This window comes from Artemia franciscana, chromosome 17 (assembly GCF_032884065.1).
Source record: "Artemia franciscana chromosome 17, ASM3288406v1, whole genome shotgun sequence".
Taxonomy (NCBI): domain Eukaryota; kingdom Metazoa; phylum Arthropoda; class Branchiopoda; order Anostraca; family Artemiidae; genus Artemia; species Artemia franciscana.
The window spans coordinates 26,768,838-26,793,725 of record NC_088879.1 but is presented as its reverse complement, the minus strand read 5'-3'; the positions used below and the strand labels follow the sequence as shown (position 1 = coordinate 26,793,725).

At 35.5% G+C, this 24,888-nt stretch overlaps 1 protein-coding gene across 2 annotated transcripts in view; it reads right to left on the bottom strand.

Moving 5' to 3' along the window:
• LOC136038078 (signal peptide peptidase-like 2B) overlaps window positions 1-24,888 on the bottom strand; it is a 132,452-nt gene that overhangs the window by 49,073 nt on the left and 58,491 nt on the right. For both annotated transcript variants that reach the window (XM_065721075.1, XM_065721076.1), the window contains exons 4-8: window positions 23,314-23,436; window positions 16,696-16,838; window positions 12,712-12,887; window positions 6,952-7,057; window positions 4,401-4,547 (exon numbers count right to left, since the gene is read on the bottom strand). In XM_065721075.1, coding sequence (XP_065577147.1) covers window positions 4,401-4,547; window positions 6,952-7,057; window positions 12,712-12,887; window positions 16,696-16,838; window positions 23,314-23,436 — 695 coding nt within the window. The remainder of the gene's footprint in view (window positions 1-4,400; window positions 4,548-6,951; window positions 7,058-12,711; window positions 12,888-16,695; window positions 16,839-23,313; window positions 23,437-24,888) is intronic.

The window sequence follows — 24,888 nt, the reverse complement described above, 5'->3', positions numbered from 1 at the left end:
GGCAAACCCATAATCCATATGTCAGTTATAATCTTTTCAACTTGATGCACAATTTATTTACCCATCACACTGGAGTAAATACTTAATAAAACGTCAAAAACCTTAAATTCCGTTGACTCATTGTCTTTCTATTTCGTGGTTAATTAATTCTTTGCGCTTATAAACAGCATAATTTTTTCAATCAATGTAACATTTTTGATGTTAAGGATGTGGCGTCGTAAGTTTTTTTTTTTTTTTTTTTTTCCTTTCCTACTCCATTTGTTAAATTTTCCTTTATTTAAGTCGGACGCACCTGATAATCATCTTTAATCATTTCAACAGGAGCTTTCAGCATTTCATCGAAAATATGGAAATTACAAAAGTACAGCGACATATCCTCTTTCTAAAAACGAAAATCATAATTCATAAATTAAAAAAAAAATTAAAAATTCGAAAAGATCCCTCAGATTTTTCCCACCATTCCACAAACCATGCAAAATAAATAGTAAAAACAATGAGGAAACTTATCGCCCTATTCTAGGAAAAAACAAAACAAGAACAACTAACGCAACTTTCAATACTATGAACTTAAATGGATAAAGGATAATAGGATAAAGATCCTCCAGAGCCAATGCTGGCGCATAGGGCGTCGAGTCGACGTTTCACTTGCTGGGTGTTTTTTACAGGGACAAGTAGCAAGTTTGTCGCCCAACCTTGCTGCGGCAGGGATCGAACCCTGGGCCCCATATTCCCAAGGAAGAGTATCAATCCACTTAAATGGAGACCACATTATTTAGCTACAGACTATTTTACACATTTCATCGTCCTTGCATTTTGTCCGATTATTGATTTTTCTCAATTGAAGGACAACTGTAATAAAAGATGGTAAATAAAAACTTCCTAAATTATTAAAATAACAGATATGCAAATTTATAACAGAAAAATTTATTACGGCGCTACCAATTTTGTAACAAGAAAAATTAAAAGAATCAACTATCTGAAACGCATATACAATAACCTTTGGAATCACATGGAGGGGATGGGTTTTGCAAATAATGATCATTTGAATGAGGAAGGTAAAGGAAAAAAGTAATAATATATCTTAATAGCCAAATGGTAGCCCGCTAGACTTGAAATTTGGAGGATAGGGATTTGGAACAGGGGTCAACAGAGTGGCTCTGTAAGCTCAGTCAGAGTCGATCCAGCTCTAAATGGGTACCTGGAGAAAACTGGAGAGAAAAACGGGAAGGGTCGGATGATTTGCCCCCAACCACACCTTGCAAACCCGGTCGAATGCAGTTTATTAGGATATCAGTACCTATGCTACGCAGATCATTGGTCAGCATGCGAGCAACTTTTTTTTTATCTCAATGGCAGGAATTTAATTATAATTCATGGTGAAAATGGGTATATCAACTGGTAACAATAGCAATAAACATTTAAACAAGACACCCAGAAAGCTTAGAATCTTTAGAATATTTTAAGTAACAGTTAAAACAAAGAAGATTAGAGGAGACAAAATACGGTACAAATCCCCACAAAGGCTCCTAAACCTGTAAAGGAAAAGACCAAAAGCTAATAGCCAGTTTGTTGGTTAAACATAAATACAGCAATTACAACGCTGCTTACAGCTGAACGAGTAAAATACTTTTCCTAAGTTCAAATATACGAAAAAAATATTAAAGTAGGTTACAGAATTTAACAGATGAAAATATGGAGAAAACGGTACAATATTACAAAACAAAGCAGTGGATAAAAAACAAAAACAAGAGCTAAGAGCTCATATAACACTTGTGACGAGGTTGGAAGAGCCAAAAGCCAGGAGCTCATATGGTACGGGCTCTAGCAAAATTATAAGAATCAATAGATTGCTTTAAAAGGAAAATCAGAGGCTTAATGCCGGTCGGTACTTAAAACAAGAGCTCTGAGTCAAGAGTTCTTTCTTAATATTAAAATTCATTAAGATCTGATTACCCACTTGTAAGTTAAAAATATCTTGATTTTTCTAATTTTTCCTTTCCCTTCAGCCCCCCAGATGGTCGAATCGGGGAAAACGACTTTATCAAGTCAATTTGTGCAGCTCCCTGACACGCCTACCAATTTTCATCGTCCTAGCACGTTTAGAAGTACCAAACTCGCCAAAGCACTGAACGCGACCCCCTAACTCCCCCAAGGAAAGCGAATCCAGTCCGGTTGTCAATCACGAATCTACGACATTTATAAGCGTTTTCCAAGATTTCCAGTTTCCCCCTCCAACTTCTCCCAATGTCAACAGATCTGGTCGGGATTTGAAATAAGAGCTTTAAGACATGAGCTCCTTCTAAATATCAAATTTCATCAAGATCTGGTCGCCCGTTCTTAAGTTAAAAATACCTCAATTTTTCTAATTTTTCCAAATTAACAACCCCCAGTTCCCCCAAAGAGAAGAGATCTGTTCCAATTATACGTATCTATAACTTGTGCTTATTCTTCCTATCAAGTTTCATCCCGATCTCCCCACTCTAAGCGTTTTCCAAGATTTTCGGTTTAAAAGATTTCTGGTTTCCCCATCCAACTCCCCCCAATGTCCCTGGATCTGGTCGGGATTTAAAATGAGAGTTCTAAGGCACAAGATCATCCTAAATATCAAATTTCATTAGGATCTGATCACCGGTTCGCAAGTTACAAATACCTCATTTTTTCAAATTTTTCCGAATTACTCCCCCCCCCCCCAACTCCACCAAAGAGATCTGATCCAGTCCGGTTATGTCAGTCACTTATCTTGGACCTGTGCTTATTCTTACCACCAAGTTTCATCTTATCTCTCCGCTTTAAGCGTTTTCCAAGATTTCCAGTCCTCCTCCCCCGGATGACACTGGATCTGGTCGGAATTTAAAATAGGAGGTCCTTCTAAATATGATAGTTCATTAAGATCCGATCACTCCTTCGTAAGTTAAATATACCTCATTTTTCTAATCTTTCAGAATCAACCCTCCCCCCTACAACTCCCCCAAAGAGAGCGGATCCGTTCCGGTTATGTCAATCACGTATCTAGGACTTGTGATTATTTTTCCCACCAAGTTCCATCCCGATCCCTCCGCTCTAAGCGTTTTCCAAGATTTTAGGTTCCCCCAACTCCCCCCTATGTCACCTGATCCGGTCGGGATTTAAAATAAGAGCTCTGAGACACGATATCGCTCCAAACATCAAGTTTCATTGTGATCCCCGTTCGTAAGTAAAAAATACCTCCTTTTTATTAATTTTTCGATTTAACCATCCCCCCACTCTCCCCCCCAGATGGTCGAATCGGGGAAACGACAATTTTTAATTTAATTTTAACCGACCGACAGAATTTACGATCGCTATATGTCACTCGGTAGATACCAAGTGCCATAAAATATTAAAAAATAAAAGAATCCGAACATTTCAACCTCACGCAATGAAGTCTTTATCAACGAAAAAAAAAAATGAATTAGCTAAATTAAACACAACATAAAAGGAAAACTTATTTAAAGTTTATTGTGTTTTTTTTTTTTTGTTCACTGCTTTGTTTTAAAATATTATGCCCATTATCTATATATTTTCATTTGTTAAATCCTGTAAATGCAAAGGCAGTGTGGTCTAAGAAATTATTTAAAATAGGTAATTTAAAACTTCACAAACTTAGATATCCAAACCGATAGTCCTTACACTTTCAATGACTACAGTTATTACTTTATTAATCATAACATTTTATTCATTGTTAATACTAAATTGTTGGAATCTCAAAAAGAAATTCACTGGAAAAATAAATCAGAAACCCTTACTCTGAATGATATCATGCGAAAGCTGAAGGGCTAAGTGCTGCTCGAAAGATACGAGGACAATACGCGAGGCCGAATGCCTCTCCCACCGACAGTAGGGAGTAAAACTGGCGAAAGAAGATAGAAAGGGCCACAAAGCAGGTTATTACAATCTTGTTAATCAAATTCACTCGCTTAATTGGTCTAATCCCCATGCCTATATTCTATTTGGGGCTCTAGTTATAAGGACAATTTTATTAGTTGCAAAAACAGTCGAAAATATGAGCTTTTCAACAATAAAAAAAATGTATGTCTTATCTTTTGGGCTAGATAAACAGCTTTATTGTAAAGACAACTGTTCGTCAATAGCAATCAAAAAGCCCAAAAATTCTCCTTCTTAATTCTCTGAAAAATTTACAATGAGTAATATACCATCTTTTAGATTATCGTAGTCGCAGTCGAGACATTCCCTCTCTCTCTTTCTCTATCTCTCCACTAGATATGAATAAATAGCTGGATTAACATACTTTTGACAATTTTTTCAAGGTAAGATTTTCGGGCAATCAAATGATACATAAAGTCCAGTTAGTATTTTACAGGTTTCCTTCTATACATTCTGTACATATACTACTTTAATAAAAGTATTTCTCAAAAAAGTACCTAAAAGCAACTCCTAGGATGTCTTGTAATATCCAGGCCCAAGATTCCTTCCGGTATACTACCCAGACGACAGAAAGACTGCAGGCAATAGTGAAGAGAACTATTTGATTCAGCCTGAAGACTATACTGCGACGATTAGCAGATTCACTGAAAAAAAAAGTGTATCTAAAAAAGAATGCCAGATTTGAAAATGCCGTTATTTTTATTCGTTGCTGTTGACAACATTGTTTTTGCATGTCTTGTCATCACTGATCATTGAGGTTATAATTTGATACGGTGCTTTTTTTCCAAGTTGATGCATGTGGCGTAAATTCGTGAATTTGTTGTAAATAGGTGGTAAATACATTTAATTAGATTCAAATCAGAAGTTATTCTTGAGACACTGATTTTATCAAAAATAAAAACTCTTACATTTCATATTGCACAATTATCTAGATGGCACTGAGAAGATTTGAAAAAGCAACAGCATACCCATCTGACTGACCGCATTTTAAACAGTAGGCTGTAGGAACAATGTGGTGCAATCGCGTTTTCTAGGGCTATAATGAAAAAAAGGGTGAGATGGCTACGGTACGTTGAGATGGAGAAGGAGCGTGCGTAGCTGTGTTGGCCTCAGGCGACTCGGTGCTGCGATGAGTTGTTAGTAGTAATAGTAGTATTGGCTTAAGAATAAAGCTATATATATTTGAATTGCTAGAAGCAAAATCCATTGCGCAAAAACAGGAGAAAATCAAAATGAAAATACATCCCTTGTTTAAATTGCACATGTTATTAAGTATGATATTTTTATTCATTTTCAGTATTCGCTTAAGTGTTTGAATATGAAACCCGTTCTTTTGAAAATAAGATTATGGACTTAGTCAGATTGGCCTCAGAAATATTCAGTATTTTACGCAAAAGTGACCGTGACTTTGTTGGTCTTCGGTGGTTAAAAATTGCAACGAGTAGCGTGCTTTATTCCAAATTTTTATTCTTTCATTAAAACTGAAACCGAAAACATGACTAAATGTTAAAAATCCTGACCTGTAACTATATTGTTGTATCATTAAGATAGAGTGTCATTTACTAACTTGACACTCTTAGTAAAAAGTCAAACCCATGCAAAAGTCAGGTTCAACCATTAACTTATTTGAACGATTGATAGTATTCCATTTCGAATTCATCGTCTAGTATTAACCTTTCTTCGTTTTTTAAGTTTGATAAATCAAAAACCGTTTATGGCAGGGTCGTATCCATGCTTTTACTTCGGGGGCGGGGGTAGGGTTACAAAAAATTAAAAACGCATTAATTACGAATCAGACAAACAAACCGGGGAGGGGGTTAAGGGTTCAAACTCCCTAGACCCCTCCTGGATACGGTCTTGGTTGATGGTAAATTTATTGGTTTTGCAAGTGTCAGATCGACAGCGACTAGAATTTCAATTTTCTTTCTTTCTTGATAAAAAAATTTCTGTAAACGTGAGAACTACACAACTTAAGCACCGCAAAAACCGACGAAGGTGGGGGCTATTAACCAGTCTAAGATCTTAGAGGGGATATTCACAGGCTGATAGGGTAGCAGTAGTAGCAGTGAAAGTTAGAGAACAGGAGGTAGTTGTAGGAGCAATAAAATAGAAGTATCAACAGTTGTCACAGCAGGAATGCCAGTTTAAAAACAGTTTTGCCAGGCAATACTCATCCCACAAAAGAAAGGGAAGAGTCGCCCACCACCAACCGTCCATGAGTAGCAATCGGCATTTCATCCTAAGAACAGGTCGAAACAAGAACACTTCTTTCTTTGCCTCAGATTCCTCGTCAAGGGGCATATTTTTTTTTTACCGTGGTCAGGAATGATAGCATAGCAGTAGTAGCAATGGTACTAGCGGGACTTAGCCCGATTTGCCTTTGAATAAAATTCAATATAAAACAGTCTTTATACCCGTATGAATGGCAGAGCCCACTTAAGGAAGCTCAGGGGACTCGTTTTAAACCTGTCTGTCCCCCTCAAAGAGTGGCAATATATTAAGTAAATACAGCGAAGAAACTGGCAGCTTTTCGCATAGCGATATTGATTCCATGCAACTTTTTCCTACAGCAGTAGTTGTTGACAGCAAGTCATTTGACTTACCTGACTTAAAGCTCTTGCTCGGCAGCGTCACCAGCGTAGAGGAAACGAGACGTTAACGCCGTTAGTCATCTCTAGAGTGGCCTGTTTTGAGCCAGGATAAGAGCACAGCAAAGTCAAGAGCCATTGATTTTATAATTGCAAGAGCTTATTCCTCGAGTTGATTCGTTCTTTTAGTCCAAATATAATTGTCGTAAATTCTGACTTAAAATATTTTCAAAGCTGTTTCGAATAATTTCATTCCTTAATTTATTTGTCGATTTAAAGGGATTATTACGGATATAGTTCGATATGAAAAAACAGGAAATATTACTTGTGAGAGAGAGAAAGAGAAAGAGAAAGAGAGAGAGAGAGAGAGAGAGAGAGAGAGAGAGAGAGAGAGAGAGAGAGAGAGAGAGAGAGAGAGAGAGAGAGAGAGAGGGTGTGAAAGATCTGAACCCATACTTACTTATAAGACCAAACACATTTTGGCGTAATTTTCATGAAAAGTGGCTCCAAGCATTGATATACTGCAGTAGCAGATGCAAAGGCAAAAAGTCCAATGATTACATATACTAGAAAAGAGAAAAAATAGTATAAATAATAGGAAAAAAACAAGGTTTAAATAAAGCTATATTTAGGGCTAGGGGTGTAACTACAGTATTTTTAACAGGGAAAAGAGGGGGTGTTATTGAAGTAGGTGCTATTCAATCAGTAGTGAAGAAAAGTAACAAAATAAAAAAAAACGATTCTTGGTGAATTTAACAGACTACGCAAAACACTATGAACAATAAACACACGTTAAACAATCATAAATACAAGTGCTAGTCTTTGGTTTTCACAAAAATTGTCAGAAATGAGCTGATTTAGGCGACAATGGTACAGCATAAACAAGCTTTCGCATACAATCGGGTTTTTTCAGCCAGATTCATCACTAATGCTGCAGTGCATATCTCCCCCCCTTCACTCCCCTCAATGTAAACACCCAGAAGAGGATACTCAATCTTATAATTGAACCAAGCTCTATTCTAATGGACTCGGGTGTCGAGCCATTCATTTGCTCATAATTTTGAAGGGATTTTGACTCTAATATACGTGATTTATTAAAAAGATTTGTTCGAGGTCCGTCGATTAATATTAATAAATAGCATTGACATCAGCAGGCCACATAAAGCCGAAACAAACACCAAAGGCACAGCAATAGGGCTGTCTAAGTAAAGATCCACGATAAGTCAAAGTATTGCCACAGATTGTGTAGCATTATATTTTGGCATATACTACACATTTAAATAGCGATTTTATTTCACATCTGAAAGCATTCGAAAAATAAATTTGGAATTATTAACATATCCGTTTGGGATTGTTTGGCAAAGAATATCCAAAAAATCTCAACAATTCTTGGCATCACTGTGGCAGAAACCTTAAATTAATTAACATCTGCCTGGGATGCCACTTCGAAGGGAAAATTGACTCCTGAAGATTAAAAATTACCTTACCTTTTACATCTTTGTTTAAAAATGATTAATTCTTTAAAAATTACACACATATTTTTTCTTGAGTAAATGAGGGAATATACATTTCCGGAGGGGGGTTACACTGAATACCGTTTTAACGTCTATAATTCCCTTCACAAGAAAAGCTTGGTCTCCTAGTGTTGCATGATAAAACTGATAACAATAGACAAGAGCTAAGAGCTCATATGGCACTTGTGACGAGGTCAGAAGAGCGAAGAACCAAGAACTCATATGGTATGAGCTCTAACAAAATTCTAAGAATCAATATATTGATTTAAAAGGAAAATCACAGGCTTAATAACAGTCGGGATTAAAAATAAGAGCTCTGAGTCACGATGTCCTTCTAAATATTAAAATTCATTAAGATCCAATCACTCACTCGTTAGTTATAAATACCTTATTTTTTCTAATTTTTCCTCTCCCTTTAGCCCCCCAGATGGTCGAATCTGGGAAAACGACTTTATCAAGTCAATTTGTGCAGCTCCCTGACACGCCTACCAATTTTCATCGTCCTAGCACGTCCAGAAGCACCAAACTCACCAAAGCACTGAACCACTCCCCCCAACTCCCCCAAAGAGAGCGAATCCAGTACGGTTCCGTCAATCACAAGCTTCATCCCGATTCCTCCACCTTAAGCGTTTTCCAAAATTTCCGATTTCCCCCTCCAGCTCCCCCCAATGTCAACAGATCTGGTCAGGATTTGAAATAAGAGCTCTGAGACATGAATTCCTTCTAAATATCAAATTTCATTAAGATCCGGTCATCCGTTCTTAAGTTAAAAATGCCTCAATTTTTCTAATTTTTCCAAATTATTACCCCCCTCCCCCTCCCAACTCCTCCAAAGAGAAAGGATCCGTTCCTATTATGTCAATCACGTATCTATAACTTGTGCTTATTCTTCCCATCAAGTTTCATCCCAATCTCTCCACTCTAAGCGTTTTCAAGATTTCTGTTTCCGTCCTCCAACCCCCTGTGTCTCCGGATCCAATTCGAGTCGAAAATGGAGCATCTGAGACATAAGATCCTTCTATATATCAAGTTTCATTAAGATCCGATCCCCTATTGGTAAGATAAAAATACCCCGATTTTCACGTTTTCCAAGAATTCCGGTTTCCCCCTCCAACTCCACACAATGTCACAGGATCTTGTCGGAATTTCAAATAAGAGCTTTAAAGCACAAGATCCTTCTAAATATCAAATTTCATTAAGATCTGATCACCCGTTCGTAAGTTACAAATACCTGATTTTTTCGAATTACCCCCCCCCCCCTCCCCCAACTCCACCAAAGAGAACGGATCCAGTCGAGTTATAACAGTAACATAATTAAAATAAGAGATCTGAGTTACGAGGTCCTTCTAAATATGAAATTTCATGAAGATCCAATCACTCCTTCGTAAGTTAAAAATACCTCATTTTTTCTAATTTTTTCGAATTAACCCACCCCCCAATTCCCCAAAATAGAGCGGATCCATTCCAATTATATCAATCACGTATCTAAGACTTTTGCTTATTTTTCCCACCAAGTTTCATCCCGACCCCTCCACTCTAAGCGTTTTCCATGATTTTAGGTCCCCCCCCAAACTCCCCCCAAAGTCGCCAGATCCGGTCGGGATTTAAAATAAGAGTTTTGAGACACGACATTCTCCTATACATCAAATTTCATTGAGATCCAATCACCCGTTCGTAAGTTAAAAATACCTCATTTTTCCTAATTTTTCAGAATTACCCCCCCCCCCCCCAACTAACCCAAATAGAGCGGATCCGTTCCGGTCATGTCAATCACGTATCTAGGGCTTGTGCTTATTTTTCTTGCCAAGTTTTATCCCGATCCCTCCACTCTAAGTGTATTCCAAGATATTCTATTTTTTTGAATTAACCGGCCCCCCACTCCCCCCCCCCACATGATCAAATTGGGAAAATGACTATTTCAAATTTGATCTGGTCCGGTCCCTGACACGCCTGCCAAATTTGATCGTCGTAGCTTACCTGGAAGTGCCTAAAGTAGCAAAACCGGGACAGACAGACAGACAGACAGACCGACAGAATTTGCGATTGCTATATGTCACTCGGTTAATACCAAGTGCCATAAAAAGCGTTCGGGTAGGCGGAGGTATATGTACACTCGGTTTTTTTTTCAGCTAGATTCACCACTAATGCTGCAGTACATATCTCCCCTTTCACTTCTTCCAAACCCAACGCCCGGCACAGGATGCTCAATTTCATAACTGAACCAAGCTCAATTCTAATAGACTCAAGTGTCGCGCTATTCATTTCCTCACAGTTTTGACCGAACTTTGACTCTGTAATATTAATTTTGATGTACTAAACCTTTAATATCGTGATTTAATGAAATATTATTAATACTTATTTATTAAATTGATGTTTTTGTGGGTTGGCCGATTTGTATTGATAAATAGCATTGGTATCACCGGGCCACGTAAAGCCGAAACAAAATCATAGACACCGCAATAGCGCTGTCTAAGTAAAGATACAGGATAAGTCAAAGTATTACCACAGATTGTGTAATATTATATTGTGACATATTACTCACATTTAAATTGAGACTGTATTTCAAATTTAAAACTATTCGAGAAAAATATAAATATTTTGTTTAAACTCACTTTATTCTATTCTCAGCAGACATTTTATACAGCATGCTGATGGAGAGCTAAATGTCCCATAAGTAGCGATGGCTTTGTGTGAAATGCGACTAATTTCAGTCATAATTTTTAGCACATTTATGTCAATTTATTCTTTAGGACTGATTAAAAGAAATATTTAGAAAAGCGAAAATAGCAAGAAGTCAGTATGGTATTATACATAGTTACATATTTATGGGTAAGTATGAGAATCCAGAACGTAAGGAATAGGACGTTATCAGCGCCTATTAGGCCTTTCAAGTATAAATACGAGGATTTTAGGCTAAATTGGAGTTTTTATTTAAATACTGAAAGCAAGAAATTAAAATAATTAAAGATTCTTGAAACCCAAAAAACCAACATCGATCTTTTAAACCTTTATGCTTAAAGGGTTATAAAGTTTGACCCCCCCCCCCCTCGAAATGTTTGTCCAGCTCGTAAAACATAAAAAAAAATTAATATTAAAAAAATTATATGTTTTTAAGTCTTTTTGTACCCCCCCCCCCCCCCCACACACACACACTAAAAAAGATCCTGGATATGACGCTGCCACTTTTACATTGACTGAAACTCCCATAATATTTAGGATATAAATGGATGACAGCTCATATAAGCCTAAAATGAAAAGAAATACCCCAAGTGCAACGCAGTGTTTCAGAAATCTGGCAGGAACTTATGAAAGTTGTAGTAAGTCTATGTTAGCATGCAAGAATTTAATTTCTAAAGTCACCGATAGGACCCTCAGGCGAAGACTCTTTCGGAGAAGACTCTCAAATTTGCGAAGCTTTGAGAGACACGAAAAAACCTCAGACTTGGGGAGAGGATCCTAAGACCTCCCCGCTAACCTTGTCTCCTAACCAGCGTTGGAAAATTTGCTGGAAGTTTTACACCTGGATTTGTCCGGTTTGGTCTCGTGCTTAGGTCTCCCTGCCATATGTCATTATTTCAATACTACTGACTATTTCAATATATTTCATAGCTGATCTACATCATTTCTACCTTAAATCGACAATAATGTACAAAGGTGTATCCACAATTTTTCTTTTTGGTTTTCTTTTTTTTTTGGGGGGGGGTATAAAAGACTAAAAAGCTTTAAAAAATTTATGCATTTTAGTTACGTTTTTATGAGTCAGATAAAAATTCCACAGAAGAGGTGAAGGTTTCTAACCCAGTACCCCCTTGTCCCTGGATAAAGCCTTGCTAGAGTATGTTCAAAATACCTTTATTTAAAAAATGGATACGGGATTGTCTTGAGCTTGATATATGTGCTACTAACCGTCAAAGCCAAAATGCATAAAAAAAAACAGAGATAAACTTAGCGTGGAGCCGCTGAGTTGCTCCAAGAATAATGGTAGTTTAGCATTTTCGGTCAGGACAAATAAAATAGGCGGCATTTAGCCGTTTTTGAAGTGTTATCAGCTGATACAGTGGAACCAATTTTCTTCAATGGTGGATCTGTTTCAAAACCATAAGACAAAACAGGGGGAACAAAGAACATTATAAAGGAATGGGATATTCTTTTGATGACACTGAAAACATAGAAGGCAAACAACAAAATATTCTAAGACAGCCTCATTTCGTTCTGCGATGAAATCGGAACTAGTTAAATTGACTGTAATTTCCAGTTGTAGTTTTTTGCAAAATTTATTTTTGATGAAAATTTTGAGATTTTTTGACTGTCCTTTCCATACAAAAAATCCATATTTTTTTTTTTCTCTTAGCTGGGGAGAAAAACTTGAGATGGTCGCAAAATACCTGATTATTCGCTTCGCATGCAACCCAATGGTCATGGCCATATATTATTGTTTTTCAGACTGTTCCAGGGAAAATGGCGAAGTCTAAGAAAATGTTTGAAAAGAACACATTTTGACTTTAGACCAGCGATGTATGTTAGACTATTTTTGACCATACTCTCTTTCAACGGACTTTAATAGTTTTTTTTTCAACAATTCTACAAATATTTTTTCTACGACTATTAGAAAATAGTTGTTTTTTATCTAATTTGAATTTTTCGTATCAAATGTTCATCTTCCCTTAAAAAAAGGGAAAACACAAAGAAAAGGAACAAAAACTTACCCAAGTAATCAAAGAACCAGTACAATAGCAAAAGCATATTGACCATGCAAAATACGAAGACGACAATCATCATAGGGGTCAAGGAAACAGAGACCTCTTCCTTCGATAATTTTCTTGGTAAGTACATCGAACTTCTATCTGCACTACTAGTAGCATCCATTGACGAGCCAGATACCCTAGAAAAAAAATTTTTGACATTAAAAAAAAAAAAAACATTTGTCGAAAATTAATCCGAAGCCTAAGACCATAAAAAAGACAAAAGAAAAACAAAGTACTTGACAGTTACACAACCTAAACAATAAAATTAAGGAAATTTCAAAACTAAAGTAAGATAGCAAACAGGTGGACAAATGGTACAGAATAGAGGTCATCACATGTAAGAAGTAAGTGTTTATTGAGAAATAGGGGGAAGTAGGAGGAAGATTAAGGGAGGCGTCACCTAGATGCTGAGCTATTGCCAGAAGAATAGGCTGGTCATTTTTATTTTTCTTACGAGAGACTGGCTAGAAAAGGCTGATGTACCAAGTGGTTCAAAACCTACTCTATCATGGATAGCTACCGTAAGTTACAATGTGAAAACTCAGATACTAATGTATACAAGGATTTTCCTCTCCTCAAAAAAAGAATCGAAGACGGTTTTTACTATCTTTATATTTTCTTTTAAAAGAAAGCATCTTTTTCATAAATCAACATACTCAATGTTTTTAATTTAAGAACTAGTGAAGAAACTCGTGAAGGAGATGAAACTATCACACGATTCAAAAATAAACTATAGAACCATAAAAATGAGGTTAAGGGGCCAATTAGAAACTTTAGGGACCGATGACTCTCACCCTTCATTTTATTATAGTATAACCTATCCAAAGTTTCAGTGGGCTTATCACAGAAAAGAAATAAATGCCGTCAATTCCTTAGAGAACTTTTAACTTTTACAAGACGAGTACCCGACTTGAAAATCGGTTAGCAGTTAATAAATGAAGCATTAGTTGCTTTTCTTTTGAAATAGTTTCATCATTATGATTTTAATAGTGATTTAATAGAGCTAAATATTTATTAGAAAATATAAATTATTAAAGATATAACTCTTCGCGACATATTTGTCTCATTGGGCCCTCGACACCACTGCCCCAAGAGCCAACAACCTAATTGGCCCATTAATAAATCTTGCCTGTCTCTAGACAACCACAAAACCATGTCCAGCTGTTTCAATCTTTAGAAAATAAATCCTCTATATAATTTAAATTCGCTTTAGTTTGTATTTACTATCTATTTGGGTTGTTATTAATTAATTGTCAGGTAAGCAATGGGAAAACGAAACAAAACAATTAACTATATTTGCGAACTTTTGTGACATGAAATTGATATTTATGCCTTATTATTATATATTTACCTCTATCAGACCAAAATTAAAAAAAAAAAATCCAGGAGATTAAAACTTCTGAAATAGCCAAAAAAGCAAAGGCAAGCTGATACTGAAAAAGCAGAACAAAAAAAAAAAAAACGAAATACTTCTCCTTGGGGTTATCAGTGCTATCTGAAATCCTCTTCATTACCTGGGAAATCTTTTACTTTACATAAGGAAAAATCTAAGCAACTTAACAGCATTTGAGTACAGAACGAATACATCACAGTGCAAATACAAAAAAGTGTCCTAGACGAAAGCACAGAATAGCTGGGCCCCAATCCTCCATTGCACTTCCTGGCTGAGGGGGCATGACACGGAGATCAGTACCACCTATAGGGATTGTAAAGTCCAATACCGTATTTTTTTTTACCTTTTACCATCTGCACCTGCGTCAGCCAGATTACCAGCAGATCGTACCCACTCCTTGCGCACGTTCCAGCTATCAGCATTAGAGCGAGGAATCAGGGACCTTTTGCTTATGTAGAATGGAAAATAATTACGTCATGCACCTTCATAAAGCAAAGAGAAAATTAAACCCTTTACGTTGGAGCGGTATTTATATGCGTATCTAGCAAGACTTTTATTCTTAAGACATGTCTGGTCAGAGACCTGTATCTAGGCAGCTTTTGTTCGCATGCAAAGTCAGGGGCCTTGTTCTATAGTCTAAAACTCGGCATCTATAATTTCAAGTCATTAAGGTTCTCATGTCACCAAGTTTATCATCCGTGCATATAAGCTTGATTTCTATGTCGAGGCAAATACAAGGCCAAACTTTGGTGTTTTAGCACGGAAGTCAATCTAGACCTGCGCGTGAAGCCTACTTTACCAAAATAGTAACATGATCAGCAGCCAGTAATTTAGTAACCAATAACTGAGTCTATTATTAAGTTCAGATTATTTCGTTTTTTATGAAATACAACTTAATGAAATAATATATTGCACACTCAGTTCAATTAACAAATATCAAATGTTCCAATTTTGATCTACTATGAAGGTTGATATACATTTGAAGGATGATACTAGTGTAAAAATATGAGCCTCTAATCTTGGTAATAACCACAAACATCACTCGCTGGATACCTTTGGAAGTTTCCGTCGTGTATGTAAAATTTCCTAATGGGATCCGTGTCTTTGAGACTATCAGCTGACACTCAGCCTCGTAAGATGATTTTTATGGCATTGATTTGTGTGTATATATTTCTTATTTTTTAATTCCCATTTATAATAAATTATTCATCAGATTTTCCTCTTTTACATTTTAACATATCGCAACCTAATAAAATGTCAGATCATTCCAGGTTTGGAAGCAATTTGCTCTTAAAAAAGTGCTAAATAAAATGAACTCAAATTTAGCACACTGAATTATCGTTAAGAAAAAATATTTTTTATTCACATACTCGTTCACCGTTACATGGGTTTCTTTTATTCTAGCGGTTGTTTTTTTATGGTTCGCTTTTATTTTTCTATTTCTGTACTGAAGATGGCCGACCAGAGGCCTCAGCCAAAATAATTACACTGCTTTTTCCTTTTCACAGGCTGAAACTATCCACTTTTTTTCACGCATATCTCTTCTTGTCTCAATATTAGTACAGACGATGGACGCAGCGACGACACAACAAGTACAATAGTCTAAGGCCAGGGTGATTTTTTTTCAGTTGAAAAAAGTTTACAAAAATAGAAAAATAAGCTTGCGTAAGGAAATCAGGGTTAGAATATTTGGAAGCCATAGTAATGACAGTAATCAAGTATAGTTCTACCGCATGAGCACTTGGGAAAAGGGAGGAAGATTTGCTAGATGTTTGCCAGATAAATTTTCTAAGGATAGTTTCAGATCCTGGTTTGACTGACCGAATATCAAGCAGCAAGCTGTAAAAAAAAAAATGGCTCAATCCAACTTTCTAGGACTATAATGAAAGAAAGGTTGAAATGGCTAAGACGTTTTTACAGATGACGGATCGCCACAAATATCGTTTTTTGGACGTTCATCAAGCGCCAAACGAAAAGCAGGCCGTCCCCGATTTGGCCTGTAAGAGATTATAAGGAACTACTTGAAGGTAATCAGGAAATAATGGGGGTGGGTGAGAGAGGCTTTGAATACATATGAGTGGAAGAGGAGCGTCAGACGCTGTATTGGCCTCAAGCAACTTGGTGCTGCAGCAGGTTGTTGTCAGCAGCAGGAGCAGTTACTTCATTCACTGCTATATCAGTGATGTCTTCGGCATCAGGCCCTTTCCTGTGAATGGATAAGAAGAAACCTATAATTGCAGCTATAAAGATTATGAACAAACCTACAAATTTATTGACAATCAAGCTGCTGAAAACACTCGATTAGTCTTGTTGTTGTAGAGCGTTACCACGTTTTGTTATAAATTAGCACGAATAAAACTCAGATAGCCAGAAATAAATATGAATTTACCTTATTAACTACTTTTGTCTTGTTCATTAAACGGTTTAGTTTAATCCAACAGAATTTAATTTTCAAATTCAATAATGGTATTATAAAGAATACTTAAACAAAATTAAATTCCTTAGTATGTTTTATATATGACAGTAATGGAGACCTAGAAATAACTACTTACAGATGATACCGAACTATTCCACTCCAAAATGAGCCTATTGCAACTGAGCCAACTGCAAGAGCAAAAATGAGCAAGAGACTACCATCGAAGTACACACCCTCCGGCGGACTATAAGCTGATATCTTGAGATTGTTCCCGAGTTTCTGTCAAAAAGAAAAATAACAGAAACAAGATCAAGCATGTGGTCATGTCTATAAATAAAAATAAATAATTATGCTCTTAAGAATGTTCTGGTGGATCTTAACACCCTACGGACCTTTGCAGAGGCTAGTGAACTTCTAAGAAGTTCGAGAGAAATCCACACGCATCTCGACCGAAAATTTGCAACACTCCTTATTCAATGACAATTGCACAAAGTTATATATAATAAACATTACAAAGGCTAATTACTAAGCTAGAAACTACATTTTTTATCGACTTTTTCTTTTATTCCTTAAAAAGTTGTCTCCCAAGAAAAATTCATTAATTTTGTTTGATCTCCAGAGTATGGTGATCTTTAATTAGCTCATAGTAAAAAGCTACATTTAAAGGCTGTATAATAAAAAGCTAATTTTACCAATTTTTCTTTTATCCCTTTAAAAGTTGTCTCCGAGAAAAATTTATTGATCTTATTTGACCTCCAGAGTACGGTGATCTCCATTTTGCTCGTAATAAAAAGCTACATTTAAAAGCTGCATAGTAAAAAGCTAATTATTCTCTAATCTCTCTAGAGATTATAGATCTATTAATCTCTATATTAATAAATATGCTACCATAAAAACGTATTACAAATACAAGTTCACGAAATAATGACATTGACATAGGCATCTGTTTAGCCTTCGCTTGAAGGAATAATAACTTTAATAGAATAATACCCTCATGGAGATGGTCCCAGTTGAAAATGTAGATTGTCAAAAAAAGAAGCTTTTAATTACTCTATTCCAGCTGTTTCATCTAATTAGTCAGCTAACAGCCTATTTTTTTATTAATCTCTATATATAGATATTTGTTAATCTCTATAGAGATAATAAAATTCCTGGATATGGTGACCAATATCTTGCTCATAATAAAAAGGAAGGCCCTAGAAAATAATCATACATAAAACTCAACTTCTTCCCCCCCCCAACAAAAAAATCATCACTGATGGTGTAATAATCAGGGTGACGAGATAAAAAAAGCAGGTAGTTAGCTGACTAATTAGATAAAACAGCCGGAATAGTGATAAAAACTTCTTTTTTTTGGCAATCTACATTTTTAACTGATTTTGCATGGATTTCAGAATCAGTGCTTCCGAATATTCTTACAGTACTATTATTTTTGACAAATCTGTCAATGGCAGAGGGTCGATTTCCCCATTCGCTGAAAATGGCCAAAGTCATCCCGCTGCCAGAGTCTGGGACTCTAAGTAACCCTTCAAATTGGAGACGTATATCAATACTATCCATCATTTCAAAGATATATGAAAAAAAAAATGCACAAGAGACTTAATGAGCATCTAACGAATTGTGGATTTGAGTCTGAAACTCAATTTGGTTTTAGAAAAAGACATTCAACTCTGCGTGCCGCTTTAAATTTAATTGATAGAGTTAACAGTGCTCTGGAAAATACTTATTTTTGCACGAAAATTTTTATTGATTTTAAGAAAGCTTTCAATAAGTTAATTTTGGAATTTTGTTGGATAGATTGTCGAAGTTAGGTATTAGGAATAAGTGTGAGTTGGTTTGAGTCGTATTTGCAAGGCAGAAGTGTAATAGTTGCAATAAATAAAACAGTTTCACAAGTTTACCTACTGAGTTGCGGAGGGCCACAAGGTTCTGTCCTAGGTCCTCTTTTAGTTTTCATTTATGTAGATAATCTGAGATTTTTTATTACTGGTTATTTAACATCTTTGGTCGACGACACTGCTATAACTGTTATTGCCAAATCGTTACCGGACTTGATAGACCAAGCAAACAGTGCTTTAAAGGGATTTCATACGTTTGTTACACTCAGTAAACTTGCTGTTAATGCTTCAAAAACAAATTAATTCGAGAGGTAACAAGAATTACCTTTCGAAATTAAGTACAATGGTGTTTCTTTGAAACAAGTCCGAGAAACGCGTTACCTCGAGTTTCTTCTTGACTTCAAACTGAGTTGGAAGGCGCACAATGGCCTGTTTCCTGCAAAGTGTCAAGGGGAGTTGGAATGCTGCAGCGTCTAAAAACAGTGCTTCCTTTGAAAGTTTTAATGTGACTGTACCACACTTTAATAACGTCGTATATATATTATGGTTGCCTAATCTGGGCTAGTAACTTTCAGTCTAATTATAGGAGAGTTCAAGTGCAACAGAATAAGGTAATTAGAATTTTGGAAAATTATGATCGTGGAAGCACTAGCACTGTATCTATATACAAGAAGTTTGATATTTTCGATTTTGGAAAGTTCAGAGACATGAATATTGGTATTTTAGTATATCAGGGTCTACATAATTTAGGGCCTGATATTTTTAGTGATTTTTTTTAGCTTAGGTTCTTCTTATCGTGATTATGACACGCAAAATTCAGATAATCTTGGTCAAGAGTTTCGAAATACTTCCCGGTCGGATCATGTCATCACACACATGGAACCGACTGTCTGGAATCCATTCCCACAGCAAGTTAAGGAATCAGAAAGTCTACTCCAGCTGAAACGTCACCTCAAGGCCGATCTTCTGAAAAATTAGTAGTGTTAAGTATTTTAGACCGAGAAAAGGGTATCCCCCCCCAATTTTGTTAAAATGATCATCAGTTTTTTGTTTGTTTTCTTTTTTGTAGTTTATTTATCTTATGTATTTATTTTTATATGATAACTGAAATATTTTAAAGAAATGGATAGTATTTAATGTCCGCTATGCTTACAGGTCATTGTGGCCTATTTTTTTAGCTGATGAATGAAAGTTTATAGTATTGTTTTTGAATAAAGTTACCTACCTACCTCGACTGGAACCATCTCCATAAAGGGATTGTTCCATCTAAGTTATTCTTTTATTCCTTCAAGTGAAGGCTGCCTATGTCAATGACATTATTTCGTAAACTTGTATTTGTAATACATTTTTATAGTAGGATTTTTCTTGATAAATTCTTGCTGCTATCTTTATCTTCACACTTTGCAAACCAGTCTATTCAGCCTAAGCAAGGCATTCTTTGCTTTTTCAATGCTATTGGGCTTATAATACCTTTCAGAAAATAGACTAAAATTTAGAATAAAATGAAACAGAGGAGAAAATTAATGTTATATTTCAAATATGAAAAGTTTAAAAGTAGTACTTTTAGACTTCAATTTAATACTGTATTCGTTTAAATGCAGACACGTGTGACAACCATATTTCACCTTTTTCATAATTTTTACCACATGAGACTGTAATCACTTTGATTGGGAATAATGGAGGTGGGAGGGATGGGAGGATACCGCACCTTCTGTGCATTTGGTATTTACCCTAGTAAGTAAACATTCTCGTTCTCAATATTATTTTACGTTTGCACAGAAACAAAAGCAGCAGACAAAATGACGAAACAAAAACTATAACAAAGTCTTGGCTACGTCTTAAGTGTGTCTTCCGATTCAACGAGAAAGAAAAAGAGATATAAAAAAAGCATTAGTAAAAATGGAAAAATGACAATAAGGGTATTTAGTTGAATTCTTGATTAAACAGTAATGTTTTTTTTTTCAAATGAGAGTTTAGTGTAACAAAATGAAAGCAACAGAATTTTTGTTTTAATGAAAGCAAGAAGAATATTTGAACTCAAAACAAGCAGAAAATATTTGGTCTATGACGGGGAATGAAAGACCCATCTACCTCCCGCTCATTAAGCCAGAGTTAGTGATTTACTGAAAGCATTTGAGAGTACAAAAATAGAGCAACTTGGTAACTAAAAGCTTTCTAAACAGTTCAAAATAGGGATGAAACCTTTTTATTGACAGTGAACAGATATAAAATTTAACTGGATATTTCGAACACATATACAGTGTTCATCATCAGCAGTAAAACTAAAAGACATGAATAAAACCAAACAAAATTTATACCTAATAAACTAATTACATATAGTTTATTGCTCTTATTTTTTTCAGTGCAACAAAGGAAGCCAGTCTCTTTGACCTTTTCGGTTCCGGTTCATTAGATTTATCTGACATATTACGTGGACAGAGGTCATAGCTTTTAGGTGAGGTGATATTCACTTTATTTGAACTCAGTAAATTATCATAAATTGAATTCAATCCAAATTAACCTGTATCTCTGTTTATGGAATTATTCTTGAATAAATTTTTTTTTAATTTCGATTGTTTCCCTGGAAATTTGCTTTAAACCTTGGTCCCTAGAAATCAAAGAAACATTTTCAAACGAAATAAAATGATTTGAAAAATTATAGATATGTTCCGAGAGGGCCGACGTGAAATCTTCAGGTTTGGTATTTTGCTTTAAAGACGATGAAATAGAATTATGATGTTGTAGCAATCTCATTTTTAAATTCTGGTTAGTACGTGCCACATAAAAGCTTCCACAACTACATGGGATTTTATAAACCCCACTTTGTTGCTCTACGGAAGTTCGATCCTTTCCAGAATTTAAAAAACTAGCCAAAGTATTACTACCTCTTAAAGCTACCTTTAAGCCATTATTTTGTAAAATTCTTTTAAGCTTTTCACTCAACCCTGGAACATATGGTAGAGAACAAAAAATATCTTTCTTTTCTGTTGTTTCCAGAATATCGTCAGAAAATTCTAGAAATTTTTTCCTTCTTTTCGAAAAAGTCTGGTCAATTAACCAACCCGGATAATGGTTACTTATTAAAATGTCTTTTAACAACAATAATTCCTCCTCAATGAATTTTGGAGAGCAAATTCTAAAAACGCGGTCAGTTAAGGATATGATTAAACCAATTTTTACTTGGCGAGCATGACCGGAGAAAAGCGACAAAAATCTGTTATTGTTAGTAGGTTTTCTGTAAATCTTAAAATCCAGACTATTTTCATTTTTTAAAAGAAGAACATCCAGAAAAGGAAGTTTATTTTCCTCTTCTAGTTCTACTGTAAATTTTAAATCACCTCCTCAAAAATTAAGATGTTCTAAAAAAACCTTCTAATTCCTCCTCCCCATAATTCCATACTGAAATCATGTCATCCATATATCTCCCCCAAAATTTATGTTTTAAAAAGTATGAATTTAAAGCTATTGTTTCAATATTTTCTACAAAACAATTTGCTAATAAAGGACTTAAAGGGGTCACCATGGGTAAACCATTTACTTGTTCGAAAAACCTCCTCTGAATTGAAAAAAATAAGAGAACGAGTTAGACAACCTAACTAAATTCATAATTACGCCGACTTCCAAAACTGTTTCACAACTAATTAAGTTCTGTTCACTGTCAATAAAAAGGTTTTATCCCTATTTTGAACTGTTTTACTTTCGTCATGGAAAGGCAGTGTGGTCTTCGAAGTTATCTAAAAGCGTTTTGTTTAATGTCTGAAACACACTAACTGAAAATTCCGTTGGTTAATATGAAAGCAAATAGAAAATCGATTGACGAGATATTGTGAAAAAAAAAATTATTGTATTTCCTGCTCTATTTGTCTAAGTCAGAGCCAACAGTCTCATTTTCTATTATTTTTCTTTCATTCTCATCCGTCTTTTTTATTTTAATCCCCTGTACCAAATTATCTCTTCATCCACTTAGTTTTGTTTTAATTTTCTTTCATATTGTTTTCATTCAAGTTCTTCTTACTCGTGCTTACAATTTGTTTTTTGTGGTGTGTGCGGCATTTGAAATGACAACAAGTTTTAAAACTACGCTGAATGAGCTCTGCTCGCTAGAATAAGGTCTGCTAAATTGTAGGTCTCCCTCTACTACATTACACACCTCTAGGTGTGGTACGATCCAAGTCTAAGTAAGTTATTATAGCTGACTTTGATTCTTTTCTTTTTTTAATCTATTTTTTGTTTCTGAAATTTTGTTCACTGCTTTTTCCTTTTGTGCCTCAAGGTGTGAAAAGACCAGGTCTAAAGAAGTTATTGTTGCCAAGAATGTTTTTTTTTCTAATATATTTACTTTTTCTTAAATGTAGCTGGCAGTCGTATGCTTGTGTATTTTCTTCTACATAATATTGGTTTCTGGGGTCTGTTGTTCACATATTATTATGTATTCTTAAATGTTAAGTCAGTAAACAGGTAATAAAATAAATAATCTTTTTTTAATTGCAATTTAGGGTAGGTAAATCCTCTTACTCAACTCATGGTTTTTACATTCCATCTTGCTTTAAGGAGAAACAATCATCACTTTGTTATTAAGGACATTGTGCTAACAATCTCCCCCGAGAGTTTGGTCAAAAACCATAAGTATGAAAGGAATTTAGACTCATCATCTCCGTATATCTCTCCCTGGGCCAAAGTTCTAATTATAGTGGAACTACATGAAAGCAGAATAATTTTTTTCTTTTTTATGTTCGTGTTTCAAGGTGCCAATATGTTGCTAGTCTTGCAATTTTTTTTAATTTTCTTGAAGGTTTATATATTTATCATACCTCCTCTTGAAGTGTACCTTCTTTTGGAATAACCTCAGCTGGGAGATAATTCCATATGGTGACAGAAGGTCACCTACGTCAAAAATACAAAAAAGTAAGTCTTACGTTAATTGCCTCCTTAGTACTAGGATTAATGAGCACAATTTGAAAATCACTTGGTATGGTGACATTGGATAGAATCCTCAAAGCTCTTGGAGTCACAATAATCATTCCAGCAAATCCAGCGGCCTGAAAGGACAAAAATAAGTAAACAAAATTTATCTCAAAATCTATTCACCTTAATTACTTACCGTCATAAATAAGCACGTTATGTCCTTTTTTGTGGAAAAACTGATTTAAGCTGCTTTTCATTTGTGTATTCTTCTCAGAAATTTTACAGACAAATTTCAAATGGAGAGGGTTGCAAGAACTCATTGTTGAGTTGAGCAGCATATGGCTAGAATAACTGTATTTCCGAGAAATATACTTAAAATATGAAAAGAAATCCATAACACCTCAATAATACAATAGTGATATAAGGAATTTCGGGTTGCCTTCAACGACGTATTCAGGATTTTTTCAGGGAGGGGGGGGGACGAGGGAAAGAGGATTACAAAAGAATTTATAAAGAAGGGGGTACTAAAAAGACTTTTAAAAACGCATTAGACATTGGTTTATATTCATTTTTGCTACATTTTTACGAGTCGGACAAACTAACACATAATTGGCATTGAAAAAAACGCTAATTAACAAAACAAATTTTCAGACAAAAGAGGATTAAACAAAAAAACGAAAAACTAAAGGCAGGAAGACAAAAGAAACCACCACAGCGCAACAATAACGTAATCCAACATTAAAGCCAGTTCCGGGGGGTCAGGCGCAACGAGATGTGCAAGAAAAATGACTTTAGTCCCTCTTCCACTCAGAATAAATGACTAAAACTGACTATCCAGAGTCATTCAGAACAGAGGCACAGCAACTGCACCTGGGGCGTAATTTTGTCACAATCCAGGAGGAGGGCAAAGTTGGAGCAAATTCTCTCAAATCAAGTGAAAATGACACTAAAAACTAAAAAAATAAGCCGTTTGGTATTATAAGGGTACTATTTAGTACTTTAAAAGTACTTTAATGGAACTTTATATTACTATACAAAGGTAACTTATAGTACTATACAGGTAAATATGAACGAAGAAACTGATCTGTTTCTGTTGATGATAGAATTATGCAGGTTTATCTTAGTTTTGACAAGATTTTGGAAAGAGCTAGATTTCAGCTCTGGGCACAAACCGGGGTCTGGGAGGAGCAGCTGCCCAATTGCCCCATTAAAAATTACGCATCTTTCTGGGAATCGTTTTTATTTTTAATATACTTTCTAATATTTTCCATATAATTTGCCTATTCTGGCACTTTTTTGAAGTTGCACTTCTCCCGCACAAACCTCAAATCTCCCAAATCCCAATACTATATACGTCCACGATAACTCCCCTAAGTCCCTGATTCTGTCAATGTGCTTATATAAATCCCTACCCCATTTTCTTAATCATATCCCTTCTGAAATAGCCGTGCCCGCCCTTAAATCACTTGGCGTCAAAATTTCTTCTACTTTAAAGTGGGACATCCATGCTACAGAAAGTATCTGCTTGTGCAAAGTATCTGCTTGAGTCACTGTCACTAGAGGCGCTAGTACAGACAATCACTGCC